The 14,743-nt window shown below is 45.1% G+C and overlaps 2 protein-coding genes across 11 annotated transcripts in view; both read left to right on the top strand.

Moving 5' to 3' along the window:
- The window catches only part of ntng2a (netrin g2a), a 12,869-nt gene extending 5,356 nt beyond the window's left edge, over window positions 1–7,513 (top strand). For 4 of the 7 annotated variants that reach the window (XM_030359478.1, XM_030359480.1, XM_030359481.1 and 1 more), the window contains exons 7-15: window positions 479–651; window positions 946–969; window positions 1,713–3,968; window positions 4,204–4,257; window positions 4,798–4,872; window positions 5,455–5,622; window positions 5,894–6,028; window positions 6,808–6,897; window positions 6,996–7,513. In XM_030359478.1, coding sequence (XP_030215338.1) covers window positions 479–651; window positions 946–969; window positions 1,713–3,968; window positions 4,204–4,257; window positions 4,798–4,872; window positions 5,455–5,622; window positions 5,894–6,028; window positions 6,808–6,897; window positions 6,996–7,159 — 3,139 coding nt within the window. In that variant the 3' untranslated portion in view covers window positions 7,160–7,513. The remainder of the gene's footprint in view (window positions 1–478; window positions 652–945; window positions 970–1,712; window positions 3,969–4,203; window positions 4,258–4,797; window positions 4,873–5,454; window positions 5,623–5,893; window positions 6,029–6,807; window positions 6,898–6,995) is intronic. The other 3 variants (XM_030359482.1, XM_030359483.1, XM_030359484.1) reach the window with 3 other exon arrangements.
- Window positions 7,514–8,176: 663 nt separating this feature from the next.
- Window positions 8,177–13,463, top strand: endog (endonuclease G). Of its 4 annotated transcripts, none has more exons than XR_003977139.1 (6): window positions 8,177–8,573; window positions 8,973–9,181; window positions 9,710–9,851; window positions 12,019–12,128; window positions 12,757–12,947; window positions 13,042–13,257. XR_003977139.1 is itself a non-coding variant. In XM_030359099.1 (6 exons), exons 1-6 carry the CDS (start codon window positions 8,370–8,372, stop codon window positions 13,237–13,239), a joined length of 945 nt encoding a protein of 314 aa, XP_030214959.1. In that variant the 5' UTR covers window positions 8,177–8,369; the 3' UTR covers window positions 13,240–13,463. The 4 variants fall into 4 exon arrangements, 3 of the variants coding, with proteins under 3 accessions (XP_030214959.1, XP_030214960.1, XP_030214961.1); XM_030359099.1 differs by having other exon boundaries at window positions 12,866–12,947; window positions 13,042–13,463; XM_030359100.1 differs by lacking the exon at window positions 13,042–13,257 and adding an exon at window positions 10,456–10,531 and having other exon boundaries at window positions 12,757–12,945.
- The last annotated feature ends 1,280 nt before the right edge of the window (window positions 13,464–14,743 follow it).

The following is a 14,743-nucleotide window of genomic DNA, read 5'->3' as shown; positions in this document are numbered from 1 at the left end:
TGTCCATGTGATGACCGGTAGATAAAGAGCAGCCAATCCCTCTCACACAGATTAGCACCAACTGCTTAGAGAGACACTTGCTTAGAGATGAATTTAGATTAAATCTCCCCCTACGAGCGCTAGAGTTGATTCAATTAACATGGGTGCTGTTTCTACCATACAATATCCATCTATATTTGACTGATGATGGTTGTAGAAACTATTACTTATAATCTTTGTGTGTGTGTGTGTGTGCGTGTGTTTGTTGTGCTTGTGTGTGTGTGTGTGTGTGTGTGTTTTTGTGTGTGTGTGTGTGTGTGTGCGTGCTTGCGTGTTTGAGTGTGTGCGTGTTTCTGTGTGTGTGTGTACATCTGTATTTGTGTGTGTGTGTGTGTGTGTGTGTGTGTGTGTGTGTGTGTGTGTGTGTGTGTGTGTGTGTGTGTGTGTGTGTGTGTGTGTGTGTGTGTGTGTGTGTGTGTGTGTGTGTGTGCGTGCCTAGGTGTAAGTGTAACCTGCATGCCTCTGAGTGTGTGCTGCGTGGCATGGCGTTGCAGTGTGTGTGCGACCACAACACCAGCGGGGAGGACTGCCAGGCCTGTTCCCGCCCCCTCACGTCCCGTCGCTGGCGGCCCGGCTCCTACCTGCCTGTCCCAACCGGCACGGCCAACATATGTACGTCTGGCCGCACACATGCATGATGATTACCCCTGGTAGACATTATGGTGCCATACACACGCACACAACCCTAGTGGGACTGATCCGTTGGTTCAATGGACAGAATATTAACCCAAATAACATTTTTAAAATTGTAACAAAAGTATGACATTTTACATACAAAATGATTAATCAATTTATCAGTTAAGATTTAAAAATCTTCATTCATATAATCAACAATAATCGGTTGCAACCCTCCGTGAAACACATACTTATGATTCCTTTGTTTTTTTACTCTCTTTTCTCTTTTAGGCGAAGAATCAGCCATCTTGGACAGTAAGTTCCGTCTTTCTGTCCATTTATCTGTTTACCGGCATTTCGGTGCATCTTAATGAATCACCTGCCTGTCCGCCCATCCGTCCTCCTTTATGTACCTACTGTTCCTGTTTGCTTTGTGCTTTGTACTCTATTTTCCCATCTGCCGTCGGACCCCCCCTCTCTGTCCAGGCGTTAGGATTAGGAACCTCAGTTCAGTAGGAAAGCCCCTGCCCTCCGCCTCACCCTGTGCGCTCATCTGCTCTAGTGCAAGGGATAACAGCATAATGGCAATGCATTGTGGAACTTGTTGTTTATTCTATTGGGACTACATCGACCTGTATTCAGATATGTCACTGGCATACACCCTCGGACAGAGATGGGGTCATCTGAGTATTAGCCTGTTTAGACTGGCCAGTTCATGGGAACTGAGTGGGGAATACCGCTTATGTCAAGGAGGTGACGGAAAAATGTTTTGTTGGATGTAATGTTATGGAATAGGTCTGCAGAGAGCTCAGTAGTGACCACTAGCATGTTTTCCTGCAACTAGCCGATGCCACAGACTTTCTGTAAGAATGTAAAGATATTAGTGTGTGTGTGTGTGTGTGTGTGTGTGTGTGTGTGTGTGTGTGTGTGTGTGTGTGTGTGTGTGTGTGTGTGTGTGTGTGTGTGTGTGTGTGTGTGTGTGTGTGTGTGCGTGCATGTGTGTGTGTTCTATAGCTCTGATCATGTTCACTAGTGGGTTAACTCTTCTTCTCTCACAGCTTCTGTTCGACCTCCCTCTTCATCAGATGGAAAACCAGCCATTCTCTTTACTACCACCACTACCACTACACCAATGACTACTACCACCACTACTACCACCACTACCACCACTACTACCACTACACCAACTACTACCACTCCTGACCCCACACCAACCACAACTACGATCACTTCTCCTACCGTTATGGAAACCACTAGCTTCACCATAGCTAGTACCACTGATACCGATTGGTATGATTTTTATGCTACAGTTTCGGTTGATAGTGTTACGTTACGTACTACCGAAACAAGTGGCATGACCAGTATTGGTTCACCGTCAGGTCCCACCACAACATATTTGTTGGATACTTCTAGTAGTTTTACCACTGGAACAGACTGGGGTGGCAGCATTACTGACACTACAACAGGCAGAGCCAGTACAAGTACCAGTGACTGGTGGTCTGACTTGGAGATCTATGACCTGACTGATTTCACAGATTTCCCTTCAACTGATTTCACAGAACCATCATTCCCAGGTACTGTCAGTCCAAACCGAGACACTACTACCACTACTGATACTGGTACTGTTACTGTTGATACTACTACTGTTACATCTGTAACTGCTACTGCTGACACTACTACTACAGTTACTCTTGATACCAGCACCGTTACCACTGATACTAGTCCTGTAACTACCAGAAGTATCGCTACAACAACTACTACAGCTCCTCCTGATACCAGCACCGTTACCACTGATACTAGTCCTGTAACTACCAAAAGTATCGCTACATCAACTACTACAGCTCCTCCTGATACCAGCACCGTTACCGCTGATGCTAGCACAGTAACTACTACAAGTATCACTACAACAACTACTACAGCTCCTCCTGATACCAGCAACGTTACCGCTGATACTAGTCCTGTAACTACTACAAGTATCGCTACGACAACTACTACAGTTATTCCTGATACCAGCATCATTACTCTAGGTACTACCTCTCTCCCTCCTGAGAATAGTACTACTACTGCCGACACTAGTACTTTCATAGCTGATGATACGAGTAGTACGGCCGGCTTCTTGTGGCCCTCTGTCAGTGGAACCTCCAGCGTTCCTGTCGCTGCCACCCCTGAAGGAACAACCCTAGCAACAGACAACCTAGCAACAACCTCCAGCAAAGATGGAGCCGTCCTCGGCTCAGCCACCACTGCTTTAGGGCCGGCAACTCAGTCAGTGCCATCCAATCAGGCTCTTGATGCTCTTGAGCCTCTACCCACCGAGATTGCGGCTACGACTCCTGCTGATGTTTCACCTCCCATTAATGCTCCCACAGACTCAGCCTCCTCCTCCCAGGCACCAGACCGCTCTACAGATGGGGCCACTCCTAGTGAAGCTCCTGCTGAACCCCCTCCCCTTCCTACTGACACTTCAGACTCATTTTGGGCTCCCGATTCACCTCAAGACACCTTAACGACTCCTGTGGTGGAGACCCCTGGAGCGTTTTCTACAAGCCCAGGTTTAGACTCAAGCCCCCCGGAATCAAGCCCTACTGCTGGGAGACCTTCAGAATCAAATGATAGATTCTTAGACTTGAGCCCTGCACCTCTGGAAAAACGTCCCGAATCAGGACCTTCAGAAACAAGCCTTCCTCCCGAAGATATATTTCCAGACGTTCTCACTCCTTCATCAGAAAGGCTGCCAGAGTCAGAATATATAGACTGGACTATGCTTACAGAAAACCCTCCAGACTTGGACTATTCTGAAATATATTCAGATTTAGGACCGTTAAAACCAAGCCCCCCTCCGGCAGAAAGACCTCCGGCCACAGAAAGTGCAGAGCCCTCAGACCGGGAATCCCTTGGCTCCACCCCTCTGAGTCCAGGGGTCTCTGACTCGCAAGAATTTAAAAAAGATTTGGGAATGGCTGTTGCAAAGGACCAGGATTTTGAGCCCACAAGGGCTGGAGTTCCAGCAGACGTTTCTCCAAAGACCATTGAGTCTTCAGATTCCAAGTCTGATGATACTGGAGACATTCCTGTAGTTGAAGCGAGGCCAGAAAGCCCTGAAGGGAGTAACGTAGAGCAGAGTTCTGAAGACAACAGCGCTGGTTCTTCGGCTTTGGCCCCAGAGGCTGGCCCCGATTCACCTCCCAAGCCGATGACAGGAGAGAGCTTTAAGGTGGATTCCTCTCCTAGCGGATCTGACATCGCAGCAGAACTAGGAGAAGCCAGACCTAGTCAAACCCCAAGACTACAAGAGGAGAGAAAGGAAGCAAAAGGTACAAGGCAAAGTAGATCACCCTAGTTAGTGATAACTGGGCAGTGAGGGAAACTTATTTCATCATGCACTGTTTGACAGTCTAAGTCACTCACTGTACATCTTTGTCACTTAAGAAAGAAAAAATACAGCATAAGTTGGCAATACAGCAAAAATCTACCGAAGCACCATTATTAAGGAAATGATCTGGATAAGTGTGAACTACTGATGAAAATACGCCTTACTCTCTCATACAGTCACTAAGGAGGAGCCAAAGAAAAGGAAACAAGTCGAGAAGAAAGAGAAAAAAGGTCAGCTACCGAAGCATAGTGCTAGCTACAGTAGTCGTGGTATTGGGGGCCCCTGGATTCAGGGGACAGTTCCCATGTAATGCTCTGTCCTTGGGTTTCTATCACTGGAAATGTCCCTGCAATACCTAAGAGTTTTTTCTTAACCATTTTTGTATAAATCTGTATAATTCAACTCCGGAAATTACTATCAGTCAAGGTTTTGTCCGAGACCAGATGACATTATGTTCAATTGAAAATGTGAAATTCCTTTCCCTGCATCTACTGTAAGCTCAATGTTTAGATTTGATTGGACACAATACAAGTTGTTCTTTGTAATGTGTTCAATGTAGTGAATGGATATATCTGGTCACCTTATAGTAGTGGTAGTATTAGTGGTATGATAATAGAAAAGGAGTAGTGAGGTTAAAGTAGCTGTAGTGAATGTGGTGGTATAAACACAGTAGTTGCGAACTAGTTACTAAAAACACTGGCCATAATGAGAAGCTGTGTGCTCTGTTAGTGGGCTGTTACCATCGTTGTGTGGATTATTTTGTGTGTCAGAAACCCAGAAAATACTGATTCCAGGAGGTCCAAAATTCAGCCAACTGTCTAAAATAGCCTACGTCACGTTTCAGGGTAAGAGTTACTATCAACCACAAATCTATATACCTACCCACCTATTTTTACCTGCACATCCACCTACCTACCTAGCACCTACCAAGTACCTACCTAGTCCCTACCTACCTAACTACATAGTAACTACTTACCTAGTACCTACCTACCTACCTAGTACCAACCTACCTTCCTACCTAGTACCTACATATCTACTTAGTACCTACCTACCTACATGCCTACTTTCATCACTAACTTTGTAACCACTTACCTTGCAATGCCAATCCTCAGATTGTTTTCAATGTTCTGGTCCAACTGCCAGACCATTATTTGGAACACTGGAGAGATTTTAAAAGTGTCAGCGTGTTAAAATCTGCCTGGGTCAGTCCAAGCACTTTCTCTGAGGTCCGCTTCTTGAACCACCTCAGACGAGGTGTTTAGCGGATGAAGTGGATCGCGATGTTCTCATATTTTTGGTTGTTTTGCCTCTCAATATCCTGTGTTAAATCACACCCGCAACAACGAGATCTTCCTAAACTCCAGATACAGTCACCGTTGGATAGGTTTGGTAAGGTGGTAAACCCTTCCCTGCTCTGCTCTCCTCAGACTGCGAGTGCAACGGACACTCCAACCGCTGCAGCTACATCGACTTCCTCAACGTGGTGACGTGTGTGAGCTGCAAGCACAACACCCGCGGCCGCAGCTGTGAGGCCTGCCGTGTGGGCTACTACAGAGAGGCGGCCACGCCCCTCGACGACGAGGACGTCTGTTCAGGTCAGAGCAACACACACACACAAACACACACACACAGACACACACACTGTGTTACACACCACAATGTTAACCAATGCTAATACGGCTGGAATTGTGCACTGGTGTGTTTGTGTCTGTGGGTGAGTGCGCTTGAACTTGTGTATGTGCGTGTGTGCGTGCATGCGGGGGTTTGCACGTGTGTGTGTGTGTGTGTGTGTGTGTGTGTGTGTGTGTGTGTGTGTGTGTGTGTGTGTGTGTGTCCGTGTGTGTGTGTCCGTGTGCATGTGTGTAGAATGCAACTGTGACCTGCAGGGCAGTCTGAACCCTCGGTGTGACGAGCAGGGCTTGTGTCCGTGTAAGGACGGAGTCTCTGGGCGGCGCTGTGACTCCTGCCAGCCCGGCTACAGGTGGCAGCAAGGCTGCATAGGTGAGTCTCCTCTAGCTTCCATTCTCTCCTCCTTCACTCTCCTCCCTTAGATGGATGCTGTTCGATGGAAGCAAAACCCAAAACTGGTGTATTGTGGGACTTTGGCAGGGTATGATGAAGTCACTGGGATGTGTGGGTTGAGTTGCGGTGAGACGACACGCAATCATTGATGTGGTGTTTTAGAACAAGGCAGGCAGTGGTGGGGGGCGTGTGGGTTGAGCTTGACTGTTCAGCGGAGTGCCCTGCACAAACTGCAGCGATTAAACCCAATGTGGTGCTTTCATTTGGTCTCGAAATTTTCAACAATAATTTTAGTATATTTCAGAGAATGAATGTTTCCTCTGCTTCTCTTCAAACTCTTTCTAAAGTATCCTCTTAACCCCAACTCGGACCACTTTAAAACAAGACTGAAGACTTATATGTTTGCTTTAGCTTTCTGTTAAATCTTAAATACAATGCATTTTTTCCTTTGCCTTTGTTTTCTTTTATTTATCTATTTTATTTTTAATTTATTGTATGAAAATGTTTTTACGTGAAGCCCTTTGAGTCTGCCTCGTGTATGAAAAGTGCTACATAAATAAAGTTGCCTTGTCTTGCCTTTCCTTTTCTCATTCTTCTTACTAATGTCTTCTTCTTACTAATGTCCTCTTCTTCTTCTTCTTCTTCTTCTTCTTCTTCTTCTTCTTCTTCTTCTTCTTCTTCTTCTTCTTCTTCTTCTTCTTCTTCTTCTTCTGTCTCTAATATATTGACCCTCTCTTGGTAACGTCTGCTCCTCTAAGAGAATTTCTGTGATGAGGATATAACGCTGTGCCAAAATGGAGGGACGTGTGTGGACTTCCAGCGGTGCGTGTGTACTGCAGACTTCACAGGTAAACCCACCCTCCACCCACCTTGGATAAGGCTCAGCGGTCAGACGTCAGGCGAGGGTCTCACTGGTCATGTGATGTGTGTGTGTGTGTGTGGACAGGGCCGCTTTGCCAGAAGGAGGTGTGCCTGAAGGACAAAGGCTGCGTGGACGACACCGAAAACAACTCTGCCTCCTCGCTACGTCACTCGCCTGGCTTCGTGACCCGTGACCTCTGCCCTCTGAAGCTAGCCTGTCTGATGCTAGCTGTGGCAACCCAATGCTGAAAGGCTGTTGGACTGCCGAGACTGATGATTGGACAAGGGTCTCATCATCACAAGACTGCCAGAGGAACTCCGGTCGCTGATGCCTGTCTGGGCTCAGTGAGGTTAAGGTTATATTCCTTGGTCCAAAATAGGAAATATCTTCTCATCACAAAGACCAAATAGAGCGTCCAGGAATGGAAAACAATGGCCCGAATATCAGAATCCCCTTGTAGAACAATATTGCCTTGGACACAATCAGGGGATGGCTCTATGAGAAGGTGGAATCTAAGGCAGACCGAAGAACATTCTTAATTTTTTTTAATTTATAATAAAAATACCTGTGACCATTGACATTAAACTTTTTTTTACCTTGAAGTATTTTGTATTTATGTCTGCTGTTGTCATTGTCCATTTGAAATATTGATTATTGATGTCATTACAAAACAGAGACAATGGGGAAATAAAGTACTACACATACACGTACATTTCAGAGTATGAGTATTTGATGTTTGAGAGCACACAGAAACATACATTTTGTGGGGTTTTTTTAGTGTGTTTTTTATATTTGACAGAGGGGTAAGCATGAACACAGGGGTCTAAGCAGATTGATGCACACTCAAATAATTAGACATTACAAAAACAAATCATACATTAAAATCACTTAAGTAGTAACACCATAGCTACATAAAGGGTTTCTGAATGGGACCTTTATGAAAATGACTGCCTTTGACCTTTTGGGGATCTGCATATTTGGAAATGTGATCTCAATTGGTAAGTGGCAACACCATAAGTGGGCCCTTTTAAGTGAATCGCAGAGCAAATCCAAACATTAACGATGCTTTAACTAATGTTTCAATGATAATTCATGGCTGACTATTTCATTTAACTTTTGTTCGCTCAGTTTTTTTGGCAGTATATGATGGCACTGTTGATTACTAATACTGCTTAATAAATATTGGGTCGTGATTTAATGATGATAATTGTGGGTCGCTCCGGAGGCTGGACCAGTTGAGAACCAATATGCTTAGATGCATGATTGCAATGATCGCCTGCCCTCTATCGAGACAATTTGGTGTGTGCACGACGTCATCACTCCGCGTCAGACACAGCTGATTCCGCAGCTCTGGGATGTCCTAGTTGTCCGGCGTCCACGACTCGTGACATGTGATCATAATATTAAGAATTTATCAAATCTTCAAAATTATACATTATTTGTTTATCCTAAGGGAATATGCAGCGTGTTTTGCGTTCGCCATGGTTTGCTGCTGGGGTGTCCCTGGCCATTGGAACAGGGGTCGGCGCTTCTCTCCATAGTTTGCAGAAGGACACTACAGCCAGCTCCACTGACCGACTCCTACATCACGATCTGCACTCTTTACTGTCTCGAGTCCCCGTTATCCCTCTACCGAGCGTTGAGGCGGCCACCGAGCTGACGGTTGGTAGCTCATAATGTGACTATTTAATTATAAATGATGGCTCCCATTTTTTGTAACAGACTGTGTGTGTGTGTGTGTGTGTGTGTGTGTGTGTGTGTGTGTGTGTGTGTGTGTGTGTGTGTGTGTGTGTGTGTGTGTGTGTGTGTGTGTGTGTGTGTGTGTGATTTTAGCAAGGCTATTAGGACATCTAATTACAATTACAGCATAGCCTACTAAATGTTCTTCATGTCAACCATGCCTAACTGCTTTATGACCCCTTAAGCATCACAGGGACCTGACGCATAACATGATTACGTTAACATGATGTGATAATGTTATAGGGACCTGATGCATCACATGGTTACGTTAGTATGACACATCACAGGGGCGGCCTAGTGATCAGGAAGTGTGTGTTGTAGGTGTACCGGGGGGGTCCTGTTGGCTCAAAGCCCGGCGCTGTGATGAAGTACGGCTTCCCCTCGTTGGCCAACATCAAGAGCAGAGAGTCCTACATCACGTCATACGACCCCCGCACCCGCACAGCCTCTTGGGTAATAGAACAGCTCACACCGGGCAGCTTGACCGGCTCGTCAGACAGGAAGTACTCTGACTTCAAAGAAGATGATAGGTAACTATTGGAGCCCATGCCTGCTGGTGCTTGATGGATTTATTGGTAACTGGCTTATTGGTAACTGACTTATTGAAGATACTAAATCAGGCCAGCTGCCCTGACCTCCTTACTCATGAAGTGTTGAAAGTAACAACCAGAGAATCCAAAACCAGAGGATAATAATAATAATAATAATAATAATAATAATAATAATGAATTTTATTTGTAATGCACTTTATATTGAGCAAACAATCTCAAAGTGCTACATAAGAAAAAAAAGAAAGAAAAGTAATCCTCTTGACCCGCTGCAGTTTGCTTATCGGGCCGAGCGGGGGGTAAAAGATGCTACATGCTAAACCTGTTATTCAATACACCTAAGAAGGTGGTAAAACACGTCCCCAGATTGTATTTGTTGACATTTCATCCGCTGTCTCTCTTATTTCTATGTCTTGCTGCAAAACCAATTGCCCTCTGTGGACAAACAAAGTTGAATTTGAACGTATTAGTATCCAACTCACCATCCACTGACTTGTGTGCTGCTGGCAGTGTCCACGTTTACCATCGATCGACCAACCAGGACTACAAGGGGAGCGGCTTCGATAGAGGTCACCTGGCAGCAGCAGCAAATCACAAATGGAGTCAGAAGGCCATGGATGACACCTTCATTCTGAGTAATGTTTCTCCACAGGTAAGAAACTAAGAAAACAAACACATTCCAACCTTTTCAGGGCATTCACTCCTACCAGCATTTTCTCAGGCTTCCTGTTGAATATGTTTCTGATAAACACCATTCTAACAGTGGTGGGCCGTCAGGGCCAGCAGGGCCTTCTCTGCTGGCCCTGTCAAAATCTAAATAATATATCTTTTTTCAAAATGACATTAATTTGTGTCTGAACGCATCTTAATTCCATATTTTTTTCAGTACTTACAACATAATTCCAGAAGGAAAAACGTTTTTTTTGTAAGGCTGAGCTCAGCTGAATAACGCATCACAGCTAGGGTACATGGACCGGCGGGGACAGCACCAAAAGTATTGCTACCCTTTCGCTGAAGCTGCCACCTCCCATTGGATAATAAATTTGACTGACGTGTATAATCAGCCAATCAAATGTTGATGTGTAGTAATAGAACAACCCCAGGGTCCAGCAATATGCCGGCGCTGGCCCCAGGTGATGTCATCAGCGAATTTTGAATCGTTGGCGGTACAGAGTTGATAGTGAACTACTATGGCCACCGCCTTCACAGCAGCTAGCGATCCTGTTTTTGATCTCCTTCGTTTGCCTTTTTCAAAGCGATCGTTTGGAGAGAAGACAGATTTAACTTCAAGAGGAAGACCTACACCAAAGCCTGATGGGCTGACCCAGGCCGGTAAAGGTTTTGTGCGGCATTCGTGAGTGCAACTACAGCCGCTATGACTGGCTAACGGTTAGCACCTATCAGAACACCCTATTCTACTTGCCGTGTTTGCTGTTCAACATTAGTGGTGGATTGAATGATTTGTTTCCGTGACCCAGTTCGCGTGATTCAGTTCGCCACGAGGAGTCGTGGCGAACTCGTTCGTTCAGTTGAGTTTCCGGTAGCTCTAACTCCACTGAGTCTGACTGACTCAGCTGAGAACCGTGCAATGGGGTCCATTCCATGATGCGATTTACCGCTACCGGAAACCAGGCTGAACGAACATACGATTCGTGAACGACTCCTCCCAGTTCAGTCGAGTTTCCGGTGAATCGATTCACCGGAAACTCGACTGAACGTGGAGGAGTCGCTCGCGATTCAGCCTAGTTTCCGGTAACGGTGAATTGCATCATGGAATGCACGCCATTGCATGGTTCTCATCTGAGTCAGTCAGACTCAGTGGAGTTAGTGCTACCGGAAACTCGTTCGTTCGTTCAGTCGAGTTTCCGGTGAATCGAATGGTGAACGAGACGACCGACCGAACGAACGAGAGAGACGAACCGGTTTGGTTCGTTCGTTTTAAAGACTCGTTCATTCAAACCGGTTCGCGAGCGAACGAGCCAACACTAGGTGAGGGGGACATGGAACAGCGCCGGATTTATCAGTCCGAACAGCTTCACCAAGGCAGCTTTAAAACATCAGGCCATGGGTGATGGGTGAGATTTACTTTGCACTATGTAGGGGCGATAATGTTGTTGTGGTACTTTAGTTCATAACGCATTTTTAAAAATGGTTTTGAAACACAAATATATTGCTGGAATTTGGGCAGTAGGCTTAATGATAATGCTTTGTGTAGATGCCGCTTAATAAGCATATTAAATTAACCCATTCACTACTACTCCTGTGGGCTTAATATTCTGGCTGGAATAGCTGTTGTAAAATATGTGGCATAAAGGCCTACTTGTATGTTTCATTTTTGTTAATGAACTGGCGTTGCACTTGTAATATTGTCGCTATAGGCTACTTTATTGAATCCGTTGAAGTTGCGAAAGCATCTGGTGAACATAACAATAACTGTGAACACTTGTTTTTGTGTCGTGTGTGATGTGCAATCTGGTTGCGGAGTGACATAAGGAAAGATCTGATGGTGATAATGCATTACTCTAGCTCTGCGGTAATGCAAAGTGGTGTGCGTGTGCGCTGTTGTTGTTGTTGAAGATCAACTGTCTTGTTGTGGATGTTATGCAGTAGCGCATATTGTGGCTGTGTTGGCTGTATTGGCACCTAATATGACATTTGTCAACTAATCTCTTCCCGTTGCAGCTGGGAAGACAAGCTGTGCCGTCTCCCTGATTTTTTTTTTTGCTTTAGCATTGTCAAACTTCGGGAACCAAGATTTTAGTAAAAATCTTTTTCAGTATTACTTGTTAGCCAGTAACGAATGCCCACTTTTCTTCAAGTGTCCTCATCTCAACCGGAAGGCCTGGAACAACTTGGAGCAGCTGTGTCGCTCTCTGACCAAACAATACCTCAATGTCTACGTCTGCACTGGACCCCTCTACCTGCCCAGGTATCCAATCACTCCCCCCCCCCCCCCCGTCTCTCTCTCTACCTGCCCAGGTATCCAATCACTCCCCTCCCCCCCCGTCTCTCTCTCTACCTGCCCAGGTATCCAATCACTCCCCCCCCCCCCCGTCTCTCTCTCTACCTGCCCAGGTATCCAATCGCTCCCCCCCCGTCTCTCTCTCTACCTTTCCAGGTATCCAATCGCTCCCCCCCCGTCTCTCTCTCTACCTGCCCAGGTATCCCATCGCTCCCCCCCCGTCTCTCTCTCTACCTGCCCAGGTTTCCATTCACTCAATTTCTCTGTCCCTCTACCTGCCCAGGTACCTAATCACTATTTATATTATTATTGTTCAGTTTGTTCAGTTTAGTAATTCACCTGGAAATCATTATGGGGAGACATTGTTGTGTTTTTAACTGCCACAGTGTTTCAAAAGCTAGGTGTAGAAGAGTCCTCTCAAAATAAAAATAATCCCATGATGCTTTCTGATGTACTGTACAAGCCTTATTAGAATATTATTTGAATACTTTTGCAGCACTTTGACAATTACCGCCAAGTCTGGGAAACGGAAAGACCGACAGAGACAGACTTCGTCATTGCTGGTCGTAATAATAATATTTACTAAATGTTCTAGGTTTCACCCAAGGTTCTTGCTTTCCATAGTGGCGCCATGGGTGGCCCTCCAACTCAAGGCCACTGAGATAAGAAGTTGCGGGACTAACGAGACTGTCTGTGTTGCACAGAGCTGAGGCTGATGGGAAGCTCTACGTTCGCTACCAAGTGTTGGGTCGAAACCATGTTGCCGTGCCAACACATTTCTTTAAGGTGGGTTCTCCAATACCGACTCTCTGCTCGCTCCCTGTAGAGTTGGTATAAAATTTCATGAAGGTTTTAATTTAATGATCCGGGCGTACTGTAGGTGCTCATTCTGGAGCGGGCTGGGGGCCAGGGTGTGGAGCTCAGGTCCTACGTCCTGCCCAACAACCCAGTGGAGGACAACGTTCCTCTGGAGAGCTTCCTGGTTCCCATAGAAACCATCGAGAGGGCCTCCGGACTGCTGTTTGTTCCGAACATCATGAAGATGACCGGCAGCCTCCAGGCCATCTCTGCCAGATGACGTCTCTTGAGTCAGAACAGTAGTGGAAGGGGTGAACGAGCAGGAACTTGGTCCTCCGTATGTTACGTTGAATACACACATTTTAGTGAAATCAAGATGCGTTTTAGCAGAATCCGTCATGTACGTGCTAAACATGTACATTTTTAACCGATATTATATACACGTGTGTTTTACGTGTGTGACTTGTTCTCAATTATAGTGTCAATAAAGTGGTATTTATCAAATGTGATTTTTATTTGAAATACAAGGCAGAAAAAGCTTCAAAGAGGTTAGGAGGGTCTAAAGGAGGGACCAGGATAAGCCACCAGAATAATATAGAAAATGTTCTCCATTAAAATACAGGGTGCATAAGTATAGACACCCCTATGTTAATTCACATAGAGGCAGGCAGTTTTTATTTTTAGGATCCAGGATACTATAAATCCTGATGAAGTCACCTAGGCCTTTTGAATTAAAATAGCCCCACCTCACCACATACCCTGCATACATACCATACCTAGAGATTGGCATGGTTCTTTTCAGTTAGCCTAATAGATGTTAGTTAGCCTAATGATTTCTCAATGCAAATCAAACCAGCTAATATGGTTAACTGAAATAAAAATTAACATAGGGTTGCCTATACTTATGAACCCTGTATTTTAATGGAGAACATTTATTTATTTACGATACATTATTCATTCACAAAGCAAATTCGTTGCCCTAAAGGTTGGATTTTTTCCTTATTTGTTTAGATCAATTTCCAAAAGATGATTTTTTATTCCTCTTTTAAGTCAAGTTCAGCATGGGTGCCTGCCTAAACGTATGCCTACCACGGTATAGAAATACATAGGCTCATAGTAGAAGCAGTACTATCTTGTACATAAAGCAGCAGACATGTAATCACTGTTGTGAGCAACCCCTGTGAAAAGGGCCTCTTGAGTGAGACAACGGTCAAGGTATTTTCCAGGATAAGCTTTGTGAGGCTTCTATGTGCTGCTGCCCTTAACTTCGAGGTTGCCTGGTTTAAAGGGTCTGTTGGATACATTACTCCCTCAGGTGGAGGAAGTGAGAATGGAGGAAGAACTCTGCACAAGCGAAAATATGAAAGAACATGAAAATCCTATCACTCACTAGGACAAAAAAGAGCTGGAATCAATCAGAAGCAGTTTTCATCCTCCTATTGCCATGCCGAACAGAATCGGTGAGCTCATCAAGACCTCAGCTACGATTAAAAACAGATCAAATCAAAAGTATTTTCCATGTATTTATTTCATATACAAAATTCAAACCAAGCACATAAGGACTTCCGAAACGCTTTCAGGTTTAATTCATTCCAGGGCAGGGCTGCTGGCTACCCTGTAAACAGCCTTTCAATTCAGTTCAATGAGCGGAGAACAGGTGTGTCATATCAATGCTGATTAATCAGCAGGGGACCGGGTAACCATGTCAGCCAATAAGAGCTCATCCGTGCAATAGTGTGTGTTTAACCGATAGGGGGAGTCATCTAATGCAAACCGATCTGAGT

Source organism: Gadus morhua, chromosome 6 (assembly GCF_902167405.1).
Source record: "Gadus morhua chromosome 6, gadMor3.0, whole genome shotgun sequence".
NCBI lineage: Eukaryota > Metazoa > Chordata > Actinopteri > Gadiformes > Gadidae > Gadus > Gadus morhua.
The sequence above is the reverse complement of the archived record's forward strand: the minus strand, read 5'-3'. Positions and strand labels throughout refer to the sequence as shown.

Coding starts and splice junctions, on each gene's coding strand:
- endog (XM_030359099.1), top strand. CDS start 8,370: ATGCAGCGTGTTTTGCGTTCGCCATGGTTTGCTGCTGGGGTGTCCCTG. Junction 8,574..8,972: donor AGGCGGCCACCGAGCTGACG/GTTGGTAGCTCA, acceptor TGTGTGTTGTAG/GTGTACCGGGGGGGTCCTGT. Junction 9,182..9,709: donor GACTTCAAAGAAGATGATAG/GTAACTATTGGA, acceptor TGCTGCTGGCAG/TGTCCACGTTTACCATCGAT.